Source organism: Tetrao urogallus (assembly GCF_951394365.1).
Source record: "Tetrao urogallus genome assembly, chromosome: 2".
Taxonomy (NCBI): domain Eukaryota; kingdom Metazoa; phylum Chordata; class Aves; order Galliformes; family Phasianidae; genus Tetrao; species Tetrao urogallus.
Window position 1 is genome coordinate 70,609,500 of NC_136814.1, and position 23,762 is coordinate 70,633,261.

The 23,762-nt window shown below is 36.9% G+C and overlaps 1 protein-coding gene across 1 annotated transcript in view; it reads left to right on the forward strand.

Moving 5' to 3' along the window:
• FBXL4 (F-box and leucine rich repeat protein 4) overlaps positions 1-23,762 on the forward strand; it is a gene marked incomplete at both ends in the record, with an annotated part of 45,606 nt that overhangs the window by 12,867 nt on the left and 8,977 nt on the right. The window contains 3 exons of the mRNA XM_079550042.1: positions 4,409-4,653; positions 10,886-11,099; positions 22,653-22,724. Of these exons, the coding sequence (XP_079406168.1) occupies positions 4,409-4,653; positions 10,886-11,099; positions 22,653-22,724 (531 nt within the window). The remainder of the gene's footprint in view (positions 1-4,408; positions 4,654-10,885; positions 11,100-22,652; positions 22,725-23,762) is intronic.

The window sequence follows — 23,762 nt, forward strand, 5'->3', positions numbered from 1 at the left end:
CCTTCCTTGCTCATGCGCTGCTTAATATTTTTAACATCCTTAATATCTGTAGAGTACTTGTTCTCAAAATTAACTTAATGTTGAGAGAGGATTTTGTAGGAGCATCTTCATGTCCTTGCCTTTTGCATTTGATTAGCTTGTGCTGCTTGTAAGGTGGAAGGAATAAGGCCTTTGTCATATTCAGATTTGCAGAGTGCTTCAGACCTGGCAGCCTGAACAAATTGAGAGCCTTCAATAAAGGGGAGAAATGCCTGCCATGGTGTGCTGTGTGTGCAGTGTGAGACTCACTATGGTACACCAGGTCCTGAGAACTTAACTCCTGTTCTCCTTAGCAAAGCAAGAGAAATACTTTGGACTGCAGCATGCAGTTTTGAAAATTTGTATAAAGAAATAAAAGAATCAGATCTTTGTCATCCCTTGAAGCTGTTGTAAGCAGCTTCAGAAAAAAAGAATAACACAAGGTTTATGAGCAATTTGTGTCTGTTGGGAAAGTGAGTTCTTCCACTAAGTGTGGATTCGACACCTGCATTCCATGAGGGAAGGGCCTTAAATGTAAGAGATGCATTGAATGCAAGCCCTTAAATGTAAGGCCCTTAACTGATGCTTAAAAGAACTGAAATAATAAGCAGGACCATTTTTCAGTCATATGCTTTCCCCCCCCCCTCCTCCCAGTAAACTTCTTGCATCATTCCAGAACAAATGCTTCAAGAGTAAATATTTGCAGGCTTTCAGATAATTTGTAAGATTTTGTGCCTCTCTTTGGATTGAGAATCTCACAAGGGTCTTAAAGGCTGTTTTAAGCTTTTTAATCACCATATGGCATGAGATCCCTTCAGGTAATGACTAATATACTGCCAGTTGCTGTAGCAGACTAGGCTCTGAGTGATGGCTCGTGGAGATCTTTGCAGCGTTAGTCTTTCTGAAGCCTTGATAATTTGTCTATCAGTCTATCAGTAAGATGCTTTCTGTTCTTCACATCAAGATGGGGGTTAAAACCTTCAGCCTTTCATTTCCGAGGGGTTGAGTGCTTGTATTCTTGTGTTATAAAATGCTTTGGTGCAGCTGAACTTGACATGAGTAGAATAAAGAAAAGGAGAGATTAAAATGGTAGCATGCAAGCTATAGGATCACGGAACAAGGGACTGTGTTTTCTTAAACTATGCTGAGGAATGCCAGTAGTCACAGGATGTCATCATCTGCTTCCTTTCATCCTTCTTTTCCTTTTTGTGCACAGATCCTTTATCTGAGCATTTCTTGATGTCAACTCTAGTTCTTTAGAGTAAGTTGTGGCAGCTCTGGCTGCAGAACAAAAAATAAGTATTCCTGAATTATAGTTTGTATAGGCCGATGTGTTTTCATATTGGAAGGGCTCAAATAGAAAAATGGAAGGAGGAAATTCATAGTGCAGAACTTTTAGGATTGACAAACATTTGAGGATTGTCTTCTGACCTAATCAATTTCTGCATTATTGTACTCTAGCCAAAGAAATTGTATTATTAGTTATAAATGATTATTTCTTGCTGTGATTCATATTAAAAAAAAAAAAAAAAAAAAAAAAAAAAGCTGGAGAAACGTTATTGGTAAGTGCTATTAGAAGCTTTGTGCCTGCGGTTTTATCCTGTGTGTGAAGTGTGTGATGGAGATCCTGTCTGAGCTTATAAGTGAACTTTGCACTGTATGAGATTTCTGTTTTTTGAAGATGTATGTTTTGAATTTATAATTCAAAATGAAGGTGAATGTTTAAGATGCTACAGTCAGGGACTGCAATGATTTAAACAAAAACAGCAGGCAAATCAGGTATGACTCAGGGTCTTTTTGTTGTGCAGACAGCACAGCGAATTCGTATGTTGATGTTTGCTGGGTTGTTGAGAGTTACTATCTGGAAACCTCCAATTTTTGGATGTTCTCTCAAGCATTTATTGATCTCATCACATCTCTGAATCTGGACATACACGGTGTGTTTTGCCTGGAAATGGGACAGAAAGTACTTCTGTTTTCATTTTTGATCCATCAAAGGCAAGCAGCGTTTGTTTTAGCTATATTTTCTTTTTATTTTTCCAATTATCTGTGTTTTTACTGAACAGCTTATAAGAGTGTGAAACAACCATGGTTGTAATAATTTTTCATAAATCCGGAGTTAAAGCTAAAATGTGATGGCAGGAAACAATGTGGTAAATAGATTTTCAAAGTAGATATTCCATTCTGTGGTGTTCATGGAATTACTGTAAGCACAGCGTAGCACAATGGGAGCACGTTTTATCACACGCAGTGGTATCAAATGGTATTCTGTGCTGGGATATATGTACGCAGATAGCAGACTGCTGACAGATGCCAGCAGTGGTTAATGGGTATTAGCATGTAGATTTGGGTCCTGTTATATTTGTTTAATCAAAAGCAAGAAAAAAATTATCACTACAACAATATGAAGTATTGCATTAAATTTTTTTAATCCTAGATATTTCATCTTGGGTGGGAAGGATTGCAGTATCTCTGTGTTATGAAATACTCTTTAAAGTTATCAGTGAGTGTAAAGTATATTGAGGCATCTGTGGTTTCATTCACCATTACTTTTGCTGCTCAGAAATCATAAAGAATTTTTTTTTCCCCAATGAACAGAACTAGTGTTTCTCTGTACCAGGCATTAATTATACCAAATTAATTGTAGACATAAATTTAGCTAACTGCAGCTATAATGGCTGAGCTCTTTGCTATAGAAAACTTAATAAATAAACATTGGAAAAGTCTGAGGGAGAAGACAAAATAGATATTTAGTTGGATTACAGAATACAAAGTAGCTGAAAGGTTGCAGGACAGCTTGAAATTGTTTTCAGAATATTGAAAAATTGTTCAAAGTTAATAGATGATCTTTAAAATATGTGTATGTATTTAGATACATGCTAACAGGATGTAGCAGCAACTTCTAAGCTTGAACAGTAGGTCTGAACAAAGCAAAATAACCCCCAGATGTTAGCTTGGGATCACATGTGTGGTAGCTCCTAGTCAGCTTGCGATGTGTTGTATCAAAATGCCAGCAACCGAAGTGTCAGTCTAGGAAGTGACTTTTGTTGAGTGGTGTTATGTGGTAATGTCTGCCTTGGTCTTCAGCTTCCAGCAGAGGTAAAAAGCCAGAGGTGTTTTTAGGACTGGGAAGAAGACTTGAAATCAAGGTTTAGAAAACCTCAGTATATGCAAGCACTTCTGTGGCATTGGATTTAATGTTAAGTTGCTGAAGAGTTCGTAGATATGTGGAATGTTTGATGTCCAAACAGTAAATCTGGGGCTGAGTCAGAAGTAATAGGGCTTGCTTCAGATTAAGCTGTTGTTGTTTTAATTTACACTGTCTCACTGATTCATTGAAGAGAGTTAGTTTTCCTCCTCTGCTTGGAAGCGATTTACTCACTTAATTACATAACCAGAGTGCTGGTGCTGATAGCTGTGAAAGAGCCACAGTAAACTAAACGTAATTCTTAGACAGAATTTTACAAGAGTGCTTTCTCTCAGATTTCTAAGCTAAGGGAGAAATTTTTATTCAAGGTTTTTGTTATTCCCTGAAGTGATTACTTATGTGTATTTCTCTTAATCTTTCTTCAGAAAGAAAACCAGAGCTTGATAGGAGATGGGATTTTTCTTCATCTGAGTGTAAAAAGTCTTTTTAAAAAGGTATACAGTGGTGCTAGTGAGAAGGGCTGGTGATTATTCTGAAGCTGAGATGATTCAATTTGATAAAGGCAAAAAGGGGTGGTACTTCTCAGTTTTGACTCTCGCATACAACCAGATAAGAGATTACTTCATAAAAGACAAGTTGAATCTATTTGATTTTTTTTTTTTTATCTTGTTGCGTAGTCCAGCACTGGTGGGAGAGTGGAAAAGGATACCAGGTAGAAGACAAAACACTGATTTATTTATTTATTTTAGAGAAGGGTGCAGAGGAATAACTCTGAAATCAATTCAGGTTGTGGGGAAACTGGGGCATGATCTGATTATCATGTACTCTTCAACTATGCTACCACCTTATAACTAAATCCAGAGAATAAAGAGGATCCCAGCACAGTGTTATGATCAATGAAAGTACAGACATTATGAAGGGAAATATGTAAACATGGTGTTTACATATATATTACTGTTTAAATTAGCGTAGGTAAAGAAACTTCTGATTTGAAAGCTTCCTGTCACTTTCATTTGCTGATCTGCTTTTCCCTTTCTTGTTTATTATGTTGTCAAATCGAGAAGGAAGTGCAATCCTACTTAATAGTTAATCAATGTTCTATTTGAGAAGTTACTTTTAAGTAAAAGAACTTACCTTTCTTTGAAGTTAGAACGCATTTTCTTATTCCTTTGCAGATTTTCCTTAGCATTTCAAGTGCTGTATGACCATCTGTGCCTTTTTTTTTCCCTGTTTTTAATATAGCTCATCCAGTTGATTTTGAGTCACCTTACAGTACCAGACCTGTGTAGACTAGCACAAACCTGTAAGCTGCTGTATCAACATTGCTGTGATCCTCTGCAGTACATTCATCTCAGTTTACAGCCTTATTGGGCAAGAATTAATGACACATCTCTGGAGCACCTACAGTCTCGCTGCACTCTCATCCAGTGGCTGAATTTATCTTGGACTGGAAACAGGGGAGCCATCTCTGTTTCTGGATTTAGCAGGTCAGTGCTAAATGTTTGTCAGTATTTTGACAAGCTGTTTGCAGAGCTGCTGCACAGCACTTTGTCACTGAGTAACTGAAACCTTGCTAAAAGACAGGAAATGTCTTTGATTTACCAAAAAGAGTGTGATTGTTATGATGTGGGAGGGGACGTTAAAACAGTAAGAGGTGCTAAATAGGGAAGTAGGAGTCTTTTCTGTCTGTAGTCTGCAAGATCCAAACTGCCTGTGATTGAGTAGTTTCTTCCAGTGGGAGAAGTGTTTTGCTTTCTTCTGGGATTCTGAAAGACTCCATGAGAACTAAGCAATAGGAAATTCATCCTATGAAGAAAGCATCTGTAGTTGTTCTGTGTACAAAGGAGTCATCAGTAGGACTGTATTAGAATGGCTGCAGTAGTAAACTGATTACAGTGCATGGTTACAAGGTATGGGCCCTAAGTAATCACTGGAGTGCAATGTAAATGCAAATATTTTCATAAAAATGATTTAAAACATTAGTCCTTTTGGAAAGCAGGGGGTTTGCGTGTGCGTCTTCACACTGAGTTGAAAATATGTCTATGCTATAGGTTATTAAAGCAGCAAATATGCAGGGATTCTTCTCTGTATAACATCAGTGTTCTCTGCTTCCTTAACATATCATTTTTTTGCTGCTTCACTCATTTGCATTAGTTAAACAGCATTTATCAACACATTTCATTTAAACAAAAATTGCTGTTTCAACTAAGAGATAATCAACAACAGCGGGTGAACTTGACTGATAAGAGACAGAAATGTTTAATATATTTAAAAATATCTTGGCTTTCATTTGTTTTCTGAATTAAAAGGTTAAAAGGTATTGGAACGTTTTCTTTCCTTTGGTGTCTGAGTGCCTTCCTTGAGGCACTAGAGGACAATCATTTGAAGAAATACTTCATCAAGATGAGAATGTCACTTCCTTTTTACTGACCTTAAGGTATAACCCAACGGCCCTGTGCTGTGCTCTTTTGTTCTTGTTGGGAGATAAAGGAGATGGGCATCACCTAGTTGAATTGGATACAAGATATCTCCTAAATTTGGATTTCACGTTAGATTATGCTGAATACAAATGTATAAGCTTTAATTCAACTCTGAAATAGTGAAGTGTTTGCTTTCTGATGTTTAGCTTATTAAGTTGGTCTTTATGAAAACTTAAAGATGTGTGTCTTCATATGATATTTTTCATTTTTTTTCTTTTAAATAAGCAGTGTTGTTAAAAATTTTGCGTTGCATTGAAAGAAATAAATGTCTAAGCTCAGCGAATTGTGAACTTGCAATCCTGTCATATTTGGCTTCCAGTTAGTTGAAAACATCTTTTAACTAATTAACTGTTTTTACTTTCTTGTTTTTTTGTTTGTTTGTTTTTTTTACTACTAAAATAATAGCATTTACTTTTAGTCAGCATTTCTAAAATTACTGTATCTCCGTGACGTGTTAATTGCATGATCCAGTACATGCTAGTCATGAACTCCCAGCTTTTCCTTTTGGATCTCTAGACATTTCTCACCTCGCCTGACTTCCAGGATTTATTAGCCAAACCAGAATTTCCAAAGAATGGAATTACTTTGACTTTTTTAGGAATTCTATTTCTTTTTAGTTTACTCTTCAGTTTACCTTCAATAGAGGAGGTTTGGCAATCGCCCGGGGAGGATGCATTGCTTGTTTTCTCAGTTACCAGGTGATACCTTCCTGAAAACTTATTCATGCTTTTGATTTACAATTGTCCATTGCAAGAATGAAATACTTATGACTCTACGTATGGAAGCAGAGGACATTACCACTATATTATTAATGTGAAGTCTTTATTAATGTAAAATCTTATCTTGCTGCTCACTGTGTGTTTCTGAAAACAATTGCTGGCTTCTCTTTATGCTTCTCTGACGTTTTCCTGTTCTTGGTATTCTTTCTTTCTGCAAATAAAATTTTAGGTATGGCAGTGAGGTGTCCTGTAGAGTAATGAGCTGTGTTTTGTTTGTTTGTTTTTCATTTTGGGTTTAGTTGGTTAAAAACAATAAAGTCTTCCTGTAACTTGAGGCTCAAACTAACCTACATTGCTTGTTCCAGTACTTCAGGTTTGATGCCCCATCCCTGGAGGCATTCAAGACCAGGCTGGATGTGGCTCTGGGCGGCAGCCTGGTCTAGTGGTTGATTACCCTGCACATAGCAGGGGGGGTTGAACCTGGATGATCACTGTCCTCTTCAGCCCGTGCCATTTTATGTTTCTGTGATCCGTTTTATGGTAAGCTGCTGTATAAGCAACCATGAACAGCTGTCAAGCCGCTGCAGTGGAAATATAGAGAATTCTGCCTGGAAGCTGTAACAGTCTGAAGGACACCATTACCTTACTTATAAAGACCATGTTATGTTTGTCCATATAAAGAGAGGAAAAGTAGTTTTCTAAATGAAATTCCTAAGTAACTTTACAAACACAACAAATTGCTGCAGTATAAAGTCAACAAAATGCTAAAACCTAATTACCTTATCCTCAGTAGATAAGAAACATTTAACTTTTGCGGAGCCTCCTTTTGTTTTATTTTTGCACTTTTCTCAGTACTTGGTATTAAAATTTGCACTGTTGAGTTGAAAACCACTTGAATTAGTTTGATTCTTCCAGCTGTCCTGTTTAGATTCTGATTTCTGCAAGTAGATGCCTATTGATTTGGTAATCTTGCTTGAGTTTTATTTTGGAAAATATCTTTAGAATGTTTTTATCCATATTTTCTTATGAATCTTAGAAGAGGTGAATTGTATAAATGTGTGCTGCTTAAAAAAAAAAAATCCAAATGTGCTTTCCTGCAAATGTGGACTGAAGTAGAAACTTTTTTTTAAAGAGTAGTTTAAGAAATGACTGAAGCAAATTTTGTGTTATCATGAGCAGATACAATGCTTCAGGCATATGAACATCCTGAGGCAAAGCTGAAGGTATTTTAACTTATTGATAGCATCTGTTCCTTAGGGCTAAAAATGACTATCATAAAATTTTCATTTCAGCATATAATATAAATTAACTGAACTTTGTCTTTTAGATTGCACTAAAAGTATACAGAAAAGTGAAAGGCAAGTGTTTGAGCAATCTCAAGTGTCTGGAATGTAAAATGACAGGGAGTAAACAAAGATTTCACAGAAAACTTCACATAATCAATGCATCCTCTTGGCATTAGAGGTGTGCAGTGAATTTGTTCATGCAATGGGAATGTCAGCATGGGACAATAAGACCTGTATAGGAAAAGTGAAGCAGGTTGATTGGAGGTATAGTAAACACCAAGATGTTGAATAATTGCTCTGAGTTTTTAACAGGTGAATGATGATGACAGCTTAGAAACAGACTTCTGCGTGCAGATTTCTGTGTATCATTGGTAGTACAAACAGTATGATTCTGTAAAATAACCACTAGAGCAAATGTGGTGTGTTCAAAACCCTCTTTAGTACATGTCTAAAAGTGGTTGGGGGGTTTTATTTGGGAGGTCTTAGGCAGTCAACTCTGGCATGAACAGTGCTTCTCTTTTACCTTGGTATTTTAATTTTGTATCATAGGAAATATTAGATACAGACTGATTTCAGAACTCACTCTCCAAGTCTAAGGTGGGATAGAGCTGGGAGGGAGATGAACATCAAAGCAGTGCTGGAAAGTGAGAAGGGTGGCAGGGCAGTTGCAACTAGATAATTTTTATGGTCCCTCCCAACTTATAAGCCATTCTATGATTCTCTGAAAATAAACAAAAAGACTGAAATACTGTAGTTTAGAATGAAGGTGAATTTAAAACTCTGTTGTAGTGCCTAGCAAACTAAGTGTACATATTTAGATTCTTCTAGGTTGTTTGATCCTATTTCATAATAGGTAAGAAAGGAAATCACTTCAGAAATTGTCTGAAGCACTGGTAATAAAGAAAAAAGACTAATAAGATGAGTGACTGCAGAAAGAAAGAGATCCTGTAAGTGGGATACATTCAGTCTTCAGTGAGTAAAGGAGAGGTATGTGAGGAAGCATTCCTTTGGATAGCAAGTGCTTTTGTTGGAGATGCTGTTCTGAAGTAAGTCATTGCCAGGCAGCCTTCCAGTATTTGCTGAGTCTCGGGAATTTGAAGGAAATACCACTTCTGTTCGGAAAGCCTGAGAACCCATGTTCTGCCTTGCTATAAGCCTTTGGAGATCTGCATGGAAAGAATTTAGAAAAACCTGCCCCAAGCAGGCTGTGCAGTGTAAGCAGAGGATGGGGAGAACTCAGAAGTACTGACTATTGTACTCTGCAATGTTGTTTGCTGACTCCCTCAAATTTCCCTTTCTGTTTCTGTTCACTGCTTCCCTTCATGCCTGTCAGTTTGCTCTTATACCCTGCTGTGTCTCCCTTACTGCCCTCGACTTAATTTCTTCTTAATGTCTCCTAAATAACTTATTCTAAAAAGGAAGTAAAGTCACAAATAAGTGCAGTGCTCATTGCTATTGCTGGTTTTGCTCAGTCCTTGTGTTCTAAGTATAATGAAGATAAAATGTTACCAGGATAACTCTTCAAGCTGGTGTGCTTTTTCTTATCCAAGTCTAAGGGATCAAAGAATGCTTCTCTGACTTAGTAATGTTAACTTCTAATACTGACAGGAGAAGAAAAGTGTTGATCTGTAGCAATATTTATAATGGCTGAATCCTGTTAAATTATATGGCAGTTAACCTAACATCCATTATTGTAATGGAATAGTTAATAAAATATTTATCCATTAGCAAATTGGAAGCTAGAGGCATAATAAATGGCAATTGACAGGGTTTTATGGAAACTATCACCATTGGAACAAACCCAGTGATTTGTTTGATGAAAGGAGCCATATGAATGTGTTGTTAAAGCACTCACTGAAGAGAGGAATTGGCTAATTGGCAATCAGCAGTGAATCAGTACGTCTCTACTCAAAGTTCCAAGGAATCTACTTCCTGTTTCTTCACGACAGTGTTGAACTCTGCTGCTGGTCTGAAATAGCAGTCTAATGTTTAGATATCTGGTATTAATTCTGCTGAACTGTCAAGTCATTTTGCTTCTGACGCTCTTCTGTAAGAAAGCTCACAGGTCTAGCTTACCAGTGAATTCAAGGTATCTGGTATGAAAACAACAAATAACTGCTTGATGTTTGATTACTTTTTACAAGCTAAAATGGATTCTGAAGAGAGACTGTGGTGTTGCACAAAAATAATGGAAGAGATTTGAATGCCACTTAAGAGCATACTTAGCAAAACCCCCAAGTGCTCTGTCTCTCTTTCTCAGAGCCTCTCTTTGTCACTTTCCGTAAGCTCATGAACATTAGGGACCTCTGAAGGTCACCTACTCCAAGCTCCACTTGAGGTGCTGCTGACCCCAGCTCTGGATCGGGTCAATTGAAGTTTCAGATGACTCTTGGAAGCTTCCTGGAGTGGAGGTTGCACTCTGCAATCTCCTTTTCTCTCCCTGTTGCATAGGATCTGTGTAATGGAAAGTAAGGCAGGGAGCTGGGTAGCATGCAAGATGAATCAGGAAAGTTGATGATCATGAATAACAGGTAGACATAAGTGTATAATGAAAAATAAGGAAAGAAGATTTAATAATGTGCATCTTGAGAAAGGGACATCAAGTCCTCATTATTCTTTAGTGTCATTTTGTAATGCCTTCATTGTCTGGGAGCAAATTGCAAAAAGGAAGCATCTTCCAACTTTCTAAACTGAATATTCAAGGCCAGCAAAACCTTTGTTTTTCTTTACCCCTTGCAGTGATGCTTTTGCAATTTGCTTTCAAGGTAGAATTGTTTTCTACAGCTGCTTTAATGGCATCAGTGTTCTCATATCGTGTATAGCTTAATATAGTCTTTTGTGTTTCTTAAAATGTATGTGTCAAATACTGTTTTATACTAAAACTATAATATCTAGGTTACATATGGTATCTAATGCTGATGAAACAGTGTTAACTGTCAGACCACCTTTAGTTTTCGAATGTGATGTCTAACTCAGCAACTCATTAGTTTGCTCTTCAGGATCTGTACAGATTGGGTTCACAAGTAATTTCTTCAGAGTGGTTATGATTAATTTACTTTAACCTAATCATATTTTACATTAATTAATTCAGATGTATATCTGAATTAGTGCTGTGGTCTGTAGGTTTTTCATTGCTTGAAGAAAGTATTTCCTGTTTTACCATGCTTACCATGCTTACAGTTTTAACATTATTCAAAGATTTATTTTTCACCAGAAATGTGAATTTTTTTGCAGGTTCTTGAAAGTTTGTGGCTCTGAACTTGTACGTCTTGAGTTGTCTTGTGGCCATTTCCTCAATGAAACATGTTTGGAGGTCATTACTGAAATGTGTCCTAATCTTCAGGAATTAAATCTCTCATCATGTGATAAGATACCACCTCAAGCTTTCAACCACATAGCCAAAGTGGGCAGCCTCAAGCGTCTCGTTCTTTACCGAACAAAAGTGGAGGTAGGAAAAAGTGTTTTAATGCCCAGCACGCGCTTCAAGTTGTTTTGTTATGTTTGGTTTTTTGTTTTTGGTACTCTGTGTGCTTCCTCATCCAAGGTTTAGCTAGTTGTAATGGTGTTAGAGTTAATGCAAGATAGTTAGAAGATCAACCATCTTGAATTGTAGGCATTTGCTATAGGTTTTGTTGGCAATTACAGCAAAAATAGTGTCCCTTAATAATTTATTACTTCATGGTATTTAGTCTGTGTTTTGAAATCTTACATACTTAACAATTACCTTTTTTTTTTTTTTTTTTTTTTTCTTCTCCAAACTAAAGAATTGGTCAGCCCTGCTTTTAAGTGCTTTTGGATAGACTTCTGATTCATTCTACCTTGGGTGTATCTGTTGTGTTTGTAGCTCTGTAGTCTTTCTGTAAATCTTGGGTGAATCTCCTTCCCTCATTTTGTGTGGGCTTTGTAGTAGAGATAATTGGTGCAGGTTTTTTAGAAAGTCTGAAAAGTACTGGTCATCTCTGTGCTCTGGCAGAAATCATCTTCAAGGATCTCAGATCATTGTATCAGATGATCATTGTGGTCCTTTTCAACGCAGGCCATTCTATGATTGTATAATTTTGTTTCTACTGATGATTGAACAATCTTGATTTTAGTCAAGTAACTTAGTTTGAGATTTCACATTTGTAATAGAGCAGCAGCTAAAATACCTTCTGAACCTGACTGGTGACTGTCACTTCTCAGCTATCATTTTGCTGAGAAGAAATTGGATTGGCTGCAGATAGTAAAGATTCCCTGATTTAAAAAAAAAATTTTTTTTTTTTTTTAAGCTTTAAATTGACTTTTGTGTATGAGCAAGTGCCTGCTTGTAGCTGACAAGAAAATTTGTTCACAATCAAACTTGGGGATTCGCTTATTTTTTTTTAAATAAGTTTAAATAAAAAGCACTGCTCCTTACAAAACATATAAGAGAAATTTTTAGAGACATAAATAGGCAAGTTGGACAGGATGCTTTTATGTTGCTTGTTATTATGAAGCTTTTTACCAATATACACTGTGCCTCACAGGTGAGAAAGTAAAGGAAAATGTAACATAGTATTTGAATCAGAGGATTAGGGTTACAGAAGTGACAGTTCAATAAAAATCACTTTACTTTTCTCCCCTTCACTTTCTTTTCATACAAATGTCTGTTTTTTTCTGTAAAAATTAGGCTGCTTTTCCTTCTGTGCTCTTCGTCTGATACTAGTATGTTAGGTAGTAACTACGTGCAAACAAGACTAGATAGATAGTTTGATCCAGTGTGCTCTGGAGCAAACTAGACTTCTCTAAAACACATCAGAGAATTGTAACTTAGCATTCTTGATTTTTTTTTTTTTGTTATTTTATTGTTTTGGTTTGTTTTTTTTTTTGTTAAATATCTACTGCTGATTCCTTGCTGGAGCTTCAAACAATGGAGCAATTCTAATGTTTAATCAGTAACTTGGCATTATATTCTTATTGGAATAAGGCTGGAACTGCTCAGAGAGAAGAATCTGAGGCTCTGAATCAACTACAGAAAACTGCTAACAAGTATGTGTTTGTTAAGAGAAAGTAAGAAGGTGAGATGAGCTAAGCTGTGTGTGCTATGGTTCTGTGCAGAAATTCTTTCTCAGAATTCAAAAGAAAAAGGCAAATAAAAAATCCTTTCATTCCATTTGGTACACCATTTCCTTAAATAAATTAGTAGCTTGTTGTTTTTTTCTCTGAAGAACAAACCAAGTTTTTTTTATCTTAATTTTCTTCTCACATCATATTCTAGAGTGGCAGAGGTTCAGGTCCTATCATAAATATTAACATGTAATTTTTATTATTTTTTATTTTTTATTTATTTATTTATTTATTGTGATGCAAAGATGGCATCCCTGTTTATTAATCTCCTTGATGTAGGATTGGGATGATGTGCTTCTGGAGAAATTGAAGCAGTTGTGAAAATGTGAAGAGGGAATGAATATGGAGTGATACAAGTAAAAGGTTGACTTGAAATGGGGTGTCCTGTAGGGTATCACAGTTTTCTTTTTGTGCATCTTGCTGCACAATTAGACACAGTCACTGAAATTGAAATGTAGTGAAACTGGATCAAATAGAGAAGGCGATACCTTTTACGCTTGTAAACAGTCAGACGAATTTATTGTCACAGCTGATCAAAGTAAACGCAAGTTGAATTATTTAATGGAAGTGATCATATTTCTGTGTGCCCCAAATGGCAACACTAAAGAGAAAAATAAAAGAAAGAAATAGGAATTAAAGCTTTTGCTGACATTTGAAGAAGTACTCCTCTGTTATTTGTGATGCCTGTGTAAAAGGGGTTATATTCTTTCTCTGCAAGTATCAGTCCCTGTTGAAAATGCAGTACTGTGCTAGAGCACATCTGCTTAAACAGTACAGCATGTTCTTCTAGTTGTTAATTTAGGTGTGTCATTAAGTAACATAGATTATGGAATTAACCTTCTCTGTCTGTCTTGTCTGTATGATCGTAAAGCTGTTTATGTTCCTGCATCATGCTTTATAAGGTACAGCATTAACATTAAAGAAGTGTTCAAATAAAAACAAATTACCTGTCCTATTACTCAGACTACATCTTGCTTTCTCTTTTTTAATGGAAAAAGGGACAAACTGACATTTAAATTACTCATACTTTTCTGCTTATGCGATTATGATGCTAAAAGATAAGTTCTGGGAAAATACTCTGCAGAAAATTAATTTTTACACGTGAGACATAGGAAAACAAACTGAAAATTTGCAACATATTATGTAATCACCTGAGCAGTCCTTTTGGCAGTTTCTTGTTTTAGCTGTTACCTTTGAACAGATTTTTCTTTAAAAAAACATACTGTCTCTGTAAGCTCCAAATTTTAAGTGCGTGCTTTCAGTGAAATGCGCAATTCTGACGTTGTTCTACTTACTGTCTTTCAGCATGATAAACACCTCTTTTATATTTTGAAAGAGTTTATGATCTTTGGTCCTAACCCTGCTGAATCTTAAGGCAATACATAGTGTTATTTCCTTGACGTACTGAGTGGAATTTTCTGTTTACCAGCTTCTACGGTGAAGCTCCCAGTACCATGAAAATATTCCACAGTTTTTCAAGGAGTGCCCAGTGACTTCTGCTAACTTGTTTGAAGCCAAACAAAAGCAAAACAAAAATTCTTAGATCACTATGATTCTCTGCACTGAATGCAGCTGTTTTCCGAGCTTTAAATTCATTAATAAAGGTTTTGATTCTACATCTGCTTGAAATAATTTGTAACATGCTTTGAGAAACAAATCCCAATTTTTTGTAAATGTTAAGTTCTGCTAGCTCAAGTCCCCTATTATATTTGTGAGTTTTTGTGCTGGAAGTTCTGGTATTTGCTGATACACGACTCCTTAGCATTTATTCATTGAGAGCATATTCTCAGCATAGTTTAAGCACTTGTTGGCATTGATGTATTTAAAAACCACAATGAACAAAGACGGCATTATTGTGTACAGTAATGGGCAATGCGTGTCTTTATGGCTTGAGTCCGTTATCTTGATGTAATGCTTATTACGAGGTATTTCACCCATACATGCAGCTCTGTCAAAATTCTATTTTAAAGAAACCAAAGCCACAATTACAGTAGAAAAACTTCATTCTCATTATTGCTGGCTGTAATTTTTAATGTATGATTGTATATTTCATGTTGCACGGTATGATGAATTCTTTATAGCACGTGAAGAAAAAATTTAAAGCTTGTATTAGAGATACAAATTGAAATACAAAATGAACTGACTTAAAATCATCTGGACAAATGACTTTGCACACGTTTTAAAATATTGTTTTTACAAGTTATAACAAGATATCTCTGAACAAGAGCAAATTCAGAATTTGGGCCACTGTTAGAAAAGATATTGGAGGATTTTGGATACCTGGAAGACACATAGGAATCTTGCTTTTTTTTTTTATGTCATGAGCAATGGAAAAGTTAATGCTGACATAAAATCAGATGTCTTAGAAGTAACCTCTTATGGGTGATGCTGTATTTCTGACAACTGTTGTCTGAGACTTTTCAGCTTGGATAAAATTTCATTGGCTTGGGCACAAATCCTTAGGATTAAGAGTTGCTAAAACAGAAAAACAGTGAAAGCTTCTAGCTAGAAGGTATGTTCTTAGAAGAGAATTGAGCCAGTGACAAATAGGCAATACAGGGCCTTGATGCCTGCTGATCAGGGAGTTTTCTTATTTGTGTGCTTTTTTGACCCAGGAAGTTCTAGTATAATAAAGCATTCTTTGTTGTAACTATGAAATAGAACTTCATTGACGAAAGATTAAGACTGTGATAAGTAAGAAATTGGTTACAATATATTGTTTTTTAAAGGACTGATGGAAAATACTCATAACAATTTTTCTGTATTTTTACTTATTTAAGCCAAAATTGGATCGAATTTTCTCCATTGCTGACAATGGGTTCAAATTATGAGGTTATCTTTTTTTTTTTTTTTTTTTTTTTTCTTGCAAGGAGTTGTATTAGAACTTCCTTTCATCTGGTTTTACATACAGAAATAAGTTGCCATTCCAAAGGTACTGTAGTCATGTATAGTAATAGCTGCAGTTCAAAAGAGGAATTCAGTGATGTGCTGCCATTGAGATTATTTGTCTCCACATTACACAGGTGCACATAGTGGTTGCTATTCACTAAGAAATTTCCGGAAGCCCCAAAGCTGAGTTCACATCTAGTTAAGTGTCTTCATTATTTTTTATTGTAGTTAGAAGCAATTATCTTCACTTCCTGAAATATCTTGGCAAGAGCTATATGTGGCAGAGTTTGTGGTAGTGAGAGGGGAAACTATAGTGCAAAGGACGATAATCCAAGATGTTTCTTTTAGGGGAAGAGTTATCAGTGCTTTCAGAAAGGTCATTATCCCAGTGGAAGGAGTTTCTTGTTTCCCTGGAAGTGGGATGCAGGAGGTGTGTGCTGCCAGTGTGGCCTTTGGGCAGCCCCAGGTAGCACGCTCTCCTTCTCTTCCTTCGGGCTATGCAGAGGGTGCTCTACAGGACTCCTTTACCAGCAGAGCATACAAAAGATTTTCTTTGTTTCCTTAGCCACTTTGAGGTTTCTATACTCATGAAATTCAGAACTTCAAAATGTCACAAAGCAAAACCTGAAATGGTTGAGAGCAGTGAAGGAAAGCTTCACCTGCCTGTTGAGTGGAGAATGCTTAGTGCGCAGGAGGTGTGCGTGATTTTTGGGGTAGAGGCCATGCCCACAGCTGTGCCACAGTGCCCATTGCATCTCTCACTGTGACTTGAGTTCTGCTGCCAGCCATCATCATCATTCTGTTTTTCTGTTCTTCACCTTTGAACAGTTTATTTGACTTTGAGTGCATCTCACGATAATGACAATGTTGGTACTGCAGCTGTCCAGAATGATGCAGCGAGAGTGTTTGCATTAAAAGATATGTCAGGTGTTTGCTCTGGTAGACGAAGCAGCTGAATTTGGTTGATAATAAAACAGTATTTCTTATAGGAGTTCAAGGTGGGGTAGGTATAGTATGTTCATTTGCTACTTTCTTTATCATCTTTATTTTTTGACTGCATGACAGTAATTGCTGTGCTGTATTACTTTTTGTGCAGAACAAGGCAGTTGTCAATGAAGCAGTTTTGTATTTGCAGCAGTAGAGGCAGCACTTACTATGTGTATGCTGAAGGCTGAGTTGTTTTGAGCAAATCTGTTCCCAAGCAAATAACTGTAAGTTTGTGGGCCTGAACAACTTTGTTGTAAATTTAAACCTTTTGAGGACAAAAGGAAAGCCTCTGTTCACATCATGAGTAGAGAAAGGTTTCTGTGAATGAATTTCTGAGAATATTTTGAAGGCTCAACTTAGGACAGTGTGGGTCCAATTGAAGGGTTGAGAGAGATGGTACATTTCATTGGCCTCACCTTAGTCTGTAGTAGTCTGTAGATCTCCAGTTTTCCATCTGTTTCTTGTTGCAAAATTTTAAGGGACAGGACACTGACTGTGACTTCTATTAGGAAGGTAGAACACTTAAGAGTACTCTGCAGTTATCTCCTGCTTGCCCAGTTAATACACTTGTGTTTTGGGTTTTCTCTCAGGTTATTAGTTATTACTGAAAGGAATACTGTTGTCAGGTGTTCTGTCAGATTAATAGCATTCCAAAGTATAACTGTGTTGCATCACATGTATACTGTTTTTTGATGTCCTGTAGTAAATGTCTGATTGCTATATCAACTTTTTTAGCTGAGTGCATTGAGAAATGTGAATTTGACTTGTACACAAACAGTATGTGACAGCTCCTGCTTGACTACTCAGTATTTGGGGTTCTGTAAATCTTTACTGTTTGTCTGATCAAATCTTTTGATAATTTTCTTTCTGCTTTATAAAAAGGTGATTGCTTGTGGAATCAAGTTGTATAAAAGTTAGCTGGTACAATTGTTTAATATAGTTCTAGAAAGCCTGATTCTAACCTGAAAGCAAATGTTTTAAACAATATTTTAACATAGATCGGTAAAATAAGATGACAATGACGCCTGCAATCATCAGTAAATACTGTGATAGCACCTGTTATTAAATATAACAACTGCAAAAACTCATATGCAAGAGCAACTCGCTGCAAGGGCTCTTCAAGATGCGTTTTTAAAGGAGAGATAAGTAACTGAAATATGAGAAAAGAAATTGTGGTCTTTAGGAACTCTCTTAAATTAATTCCTTGATATTATGGAAAAATGCAATATTCTCATTGTGGTAAGCCTGCAAATATAGGCATGTTATCTGATATTTGCCTGAGACTAATGTTATATAACGATGTGAACGTAAGCGGAAACAACAGGGTTGGGGGCATGGGGCAGGGAACATTGAGATGAGGTTGTCATTTGGAACTGATAAGAAAAAATAATAACAACTTTGTCCTTTCATATAAGGCAATTATGGAGGGAAGAAATTTAAGCTTTTTTTCTACTCCTAACTTGAAATTTTAATGTTGAAATATGTATTCATGCAAAACTCAGAATTTTTCATGTGTGATTGCCAGAGATTTAGTAATTCAGTGATCAAAAACATAGGAAGCAAGGGAAGTCTAGTTTAAAGAATGGAGAAAGCAGCCTATCAGAATTTGAGATTTGGTCAGCATTTACTTCACTCAAAAAAAAAAAAAAAAAAAGGAAAAATTTCAGGAGAAGAGAGACTTGTAAAGGATTTAGGCTGTCTTGCTTCATTGAGGGGGCTGCAAGAATTTCCAGTCTATGTCAGACACGTTTCTTCTGATTGCACTGTAGGGGAAAAAAAGCAGTCTGTTTTTTTTTTTTTTGTTTTTGTTCCCAGCATTAAAAGTAGAAGAAGTTTAAGATCTTTCTGTAAAGAGTTTATAAAAACATGTAGACCTATCCCAACCTTAGAAGTAAAACTATGTTATCTTTTCTGTAGTTCTTCCATTAGTATTCCACAGGCGAGATGTTCTTATTATGGCAGAGCCAGTGTACCATAACCGTCTTCTGTATTTGTAAAAAGCTTTATATTCTGGATTATTTGACGGTGAAACTGCAGCGAGTAGATGGTCCAAGACTGAAAGTGCATCTTTCATGAGTGAGCCAAGTGTACTATAGACAGAAGGGGCTTTTCTGTTAAGTGATACTAATGTCAGGATATCTCTTGGATGCTTTCCTTATCATACCAACATCAGAAATAATTTGCACTTTTGGTTGGATCATGAATGCAAAAAGTCCTGAAAAAATTGCAGTGGGATTCAGCCTTACTAGATATATTACTCTGTCACCAATATTTGATTTCTCCACTGTTCATTCAAGCCAGCTGCACTCTTGCAACTTGCAAGTCAGAACGTACATGTGATGTGTAAGGTCTTTACAAAGGCAGGTAGGATGGAAGTTAGTCCAGTATCAGCTATTTAACTGTGGTATGCATAGCACAGAAATGTGTTCCAGGCCAGCTGTGTTACCAAATGAAAGACTTATTCATGTTTGGGCAGAACTCTCTTGTCTCATGTGGAATGAGTTAGGATTTCAAAAGGTAATCTCTCTTCTTGTCCAAGACAGGATCAACTCTGTTGATGTCGTTTCTGACACGTTAGTCTAGCCTGTTCTTAAAGACTTCAGAGACTCTTCAGGGTGTCTCCTTTCCATTTCTGAGGTTTGGGACTAACTGTTGTGCCCTAAAATATTTCTATAATCTGTTCTAAAAGGCTGTGTTTAACAGCAGTATCGTGTCATCCTTCTGTGCAGCTTCATGCCAGTCTTCTCTCCTCAAGCAATTTGTGCATGACTTCAGCTGTAAGCATTTTCATCATCTAGAAACCATTCCTGGAAATGGATAATAGGATCTTATTTGACTGCTCAGAACTCTTCTTCCTGCTGTTTGTGCTGTCTTATAAAAATTGACTGTTCACCAGTTACTGCTTTGATTGGATGGCAGAAGAAATTTGGACCACTGAGGTGTCTACTGTTTTCCTTCTGCAGTTTGAGCATGCATGAAGGAGAGCCGGTACAAAACCAGCCCTTACCTTTGCTACAGGGCAACCTTAGAAAGTCTCCAAACTATGCATATCTTGGCTACTAAGCTCACAAATGAAGTGTTATGTGGGGAGTCTTTGATTTGACAGCCTCCGCTTGGCTGAGAAGTGCAATTGGATTCTCTCCAGTTGAAGCTTGCTGGTCCAGAATTTAGGTGGCCTGTGCTCCTCTTATAACGAGCTCTGCCATCTGAGGTTTGGCCTGCCTTACAGCTTCAAGGTCAGGTGATTGCCTCATTCTTCTCTGCTTACATAGGAATGTTATCACTCATCTTGTGTTCAAGACAAGTCAGAGAGATGAATTGTACAGACAGATGGCTTGAAACAGAGTCAGGTTATTACAATGATAGTTCTTGATGTGCAGTGCATATGTATTCTGTGAGCTGCCATTCTTTCCTGCTATTTTGATGTCCTTTACCACCTGTATTTGCAATTGACTGAGGTTCAACTAGGCATATTCAAAGAAAAGTGGTTGTTTTTTGTTTTTCTTTTTTTTTTCCTCTTGACATATGCAGAAACAGCCTCCAGTTATGGGAGAACAGGCACAGCTTCTGAAGAAAGTCTGCTTTCTTGTGTTGAGGCATGTGCGTGCTCCAGAAGAAGAATTAACCTACACTGAGTGTAGCTACTATTGAGTAACTTATTGTTTACTCTTGGGCTAGATTTGGCAGACTGTGTGATTGTATGCTATGGTGTTCTACCATGATGCTTTTTTATTACTCACGTTTCTGGTGCTTATCTTCTTCCTGTTTTTTTTTCTTTCTTTTTTTTTTTTTTGTTTTAAATTGTTGTTTAAAGTAATACTTTAGCTATTACAAGTTGTGAAAAGACCTCTGAAAATGTGGACTCAGTGCATATAGTACAGGAAGGACTCCCTTAGACTAAAGTATTCTGAGAGAGTCACTAAATTCCTGTTCACATTAGCTTATTTTTGTGATCAAGATCACTATGAATATTGATCTCCTTACCTAGATCACTCTTCCCTAAAGGGAGTGTCATTATGGAATAGATCTTACGTCCTCAGTCTGCTCAGCATATCTGTATGCTTCTGAATTATGTCAATTAAGGAAAAGTATTGCTGCTTTCTGTCCTTTCAGGCCATTGTTTAAATTTCACTTTAGAAACTATTGCAGAAAAAAACGTGGTCAAATACATTGAGTTATTCAGTTTTATTGTAGAGTCACCTGGAGGAAAACCTGTTTAGCATTGGATATTAAGAGACTGATGCATTTAGCTCTGATATTTAAGATTTATAGAGAGATGTAAGGATTTATTTATTTATTTTGGAAGTCTGAGTAGGTTCTAAAGCGCAGAGTTTTCAGGGAGGAAAAGAATAAAGGATGTCTCACTCTATTAGAGTTGCTCGTTTATTCATTTTTAATGCTCCAAATAAAGCGCTTACTTAATAAGTACTTTAGTTTAAACACATTGGATATTTACACATTTACTAGCTTTAAAGTGCTCCTAAGTGTTACCTCTTTTATAATGACTTTTTAATGCTGTTATGTTTAATTCCCTAGTTTACCCTTCTCTTTAAAAACATAAATGAAAGTCAGTTGAGCAAGCAGACAGTGGCTTTGTAAGACCTCTGCAAAGATGTTTGTGAGGAAGGCTTGTTTGTATCCTCAACCTTCAGGCTGCTTTTGGGAAATCAAATCTCAGAAGGCCAAGCTGGCAGCTGAAGTTCTATCCATGTTAAGTATTGGGTGTTTCTAATTGCTCCCTTGAGATGCCTAAATTAGATGTCTGGAATGGTCTTCATGAATACTCTACCCACTGTCTGTGTTCTGCATCTGCCAGTGTTTCAGTGCAAGGGATCACGTAGTTCTTCACAGTGCCATGAAAAAAGATAATGGTCCTGCTGAGTTTCTTTGGAATATAATGACTGAAAAAACTCAGTAAAGCATTTTACCATTAGGTTTGTGAAAACAAACGACTTTATATTAGCATATATAGATAGGTATCTTTTATAGTTCACATGTCTACAAATAGTTTACTGGTATTCCTGTAGAAACTGTACACGTTAGCAGTTAATTTTGTCCTTTGTATACTGCTTCTTTTTCTTCTGTGTGTATGAGAGACACTGTTGTGTATCCTATATACATACACAGACTTTAGTTATCTTACGGAACTTACTGTAGTCTTCAAGCTTACAAAAACTAATTAAGTGGTAAATGCTTCAGGTATGGTGCACAGATATTTCTGTTTTGAATCCCAGGCTGTGTCCTTCTCTGCACTTGTTTATATTTCAAACTACAAAACAGAATATGGCTACAGACAATGCAGAGGAGTCTTTTTTCTATTTTAGAAATGCAAATAAAAAACCATGAGGTTTCACTTGTCATAGAACAGAATAGCCATGTACTTAGCATTTTGTAAGATACATCTGCGTTCCAGTATAATTTCAGGCTGAGTAACGTGCAGTACTTTCTGAAAAGAATGGCTGTGATAAATGGCAGAAACATGACTGTAAAGTACACATTATATCTGTTTCAGCCCGCATGCTGGTAGTGACAGGTGCTCAATGGTTGTCAGCATCCCTGTCAGCATGGAGACTCCTTTGACATTAAAGTCACCAGCTCGGTCCCAATGCTGCGCTGCTCTATTGGCAGTTCCATCAGGCTGCGGCCGATGAGAGAATGTCAGTGCTCTGCTGTTCTGCTGGTGTGTCACCAGCCCTTTGTGATTTTGGTCTGGCCTTGCCGGTTGTTTGAACTTGCCACACTTATTCTTCAGCAGCTTTCCTGGGGGAAATGAGCTGATAGGTCATGAGTGGATAGGTATCTTCAGGGCAATTCAAAACCACATCCAAAGTGACTTGTGTAAAGGTTTGTAATGATTACTGTTACTTTAAGCCAATCAATGGGCAGATTACCTGGGGACTCATTAAGTGGCATTTGTTGTGTCTGTAACAGAGTTTTGAGCTGTGTTTCAGGAAATGCAGTGACAGCCTTTAATGCTTAATTGACCTCTTCTCTTTGTTTCACGTTCCATATTTCCTTCTGATGCATTCCCTTGTGGCAGCAAACAGCCCTGCTCAGTATCCTGAACTTCTGCTCAGAGCTTCAACACCTCAGCCTGGGCAGCTGCGTCATGGTGAGTAGCTGGAGTGCTGTGTGCGCGCACCTGTACTTCTAAACTTGACCTGATTGTGTTTCACAGAGTTGTGTTAAATGCTGGGTTGATGTTAGATGAGGTATCAAACTTCCGAAAGATTCGAGCTGGATGTAACTCAATCATCTTTTTAAAGATTGTATGCCAGTTTCACAGGCTTAAAATCTAGCTTGTGTATTTTTTTTTTTCCATTGTTCTTCATCCTCTTCCTAAATTTTGGAATGTTTCTTATGTGCATAGTCACCAAAACAATTCAGACTTTTTTTTTTTTGGAAATTCAGACCAAGTCATAATTCATAGCAAACCAAGACTTGTGTGTGACACTACAATCGTAAACACAAGAATGTTTTCAGCAGAAGCTATTTGAGTCATGTAGACTTCCTGGGCGCACACACTGAATTGAAGAAAGAAAATATGGGGCTTGGAATCCCTGCACAGAGCTCATCTAAACTTTATTGAATATGCATATCAGGGTTGTATGCACTGGGACTTAACTTTCTGTCTCTGGTGATAAACGCATCTGACAACACATCAGGTAAACTTCCCTGCAGTTTCAGAAGCAAGTGACAAAGCAGAATTGACTCAGCCTTCCCCACTTTGACTCATGGGCAGAGGAGGAAAGCAGCGCGCTATTTTCCAACAACTCTAGTCTTCCTATGATTTTTGATAGTGGATTTCATTTCTTCTACCTGTGGAGTTGGGGTACTTCGAGCACCTTTGGCTTGTCTGAGGTAAATAGTAATGTTCCCATAAGGAAGTGTAGCAGATAATCAACCTAGAATGAAAATAGGTGCCCTCTTTAATGCAAAAACACTTGTAGTTGCTGTTTCTATTGTCATAAATACAATTTTAATAATCTCTTGAAGAAAAGGAGGGAGTTTTCAAAGAAAATGAACTTCTAACTGCATTTTCACTGATCCTCAGTGTCAAGTGAATATAAAAGCACGTATGTCTGGGAGTAAATAGGAACTTTATTTTTGTCTCATGTAGGAGTAGACCTCAGTGTACAGTGAGTAATTT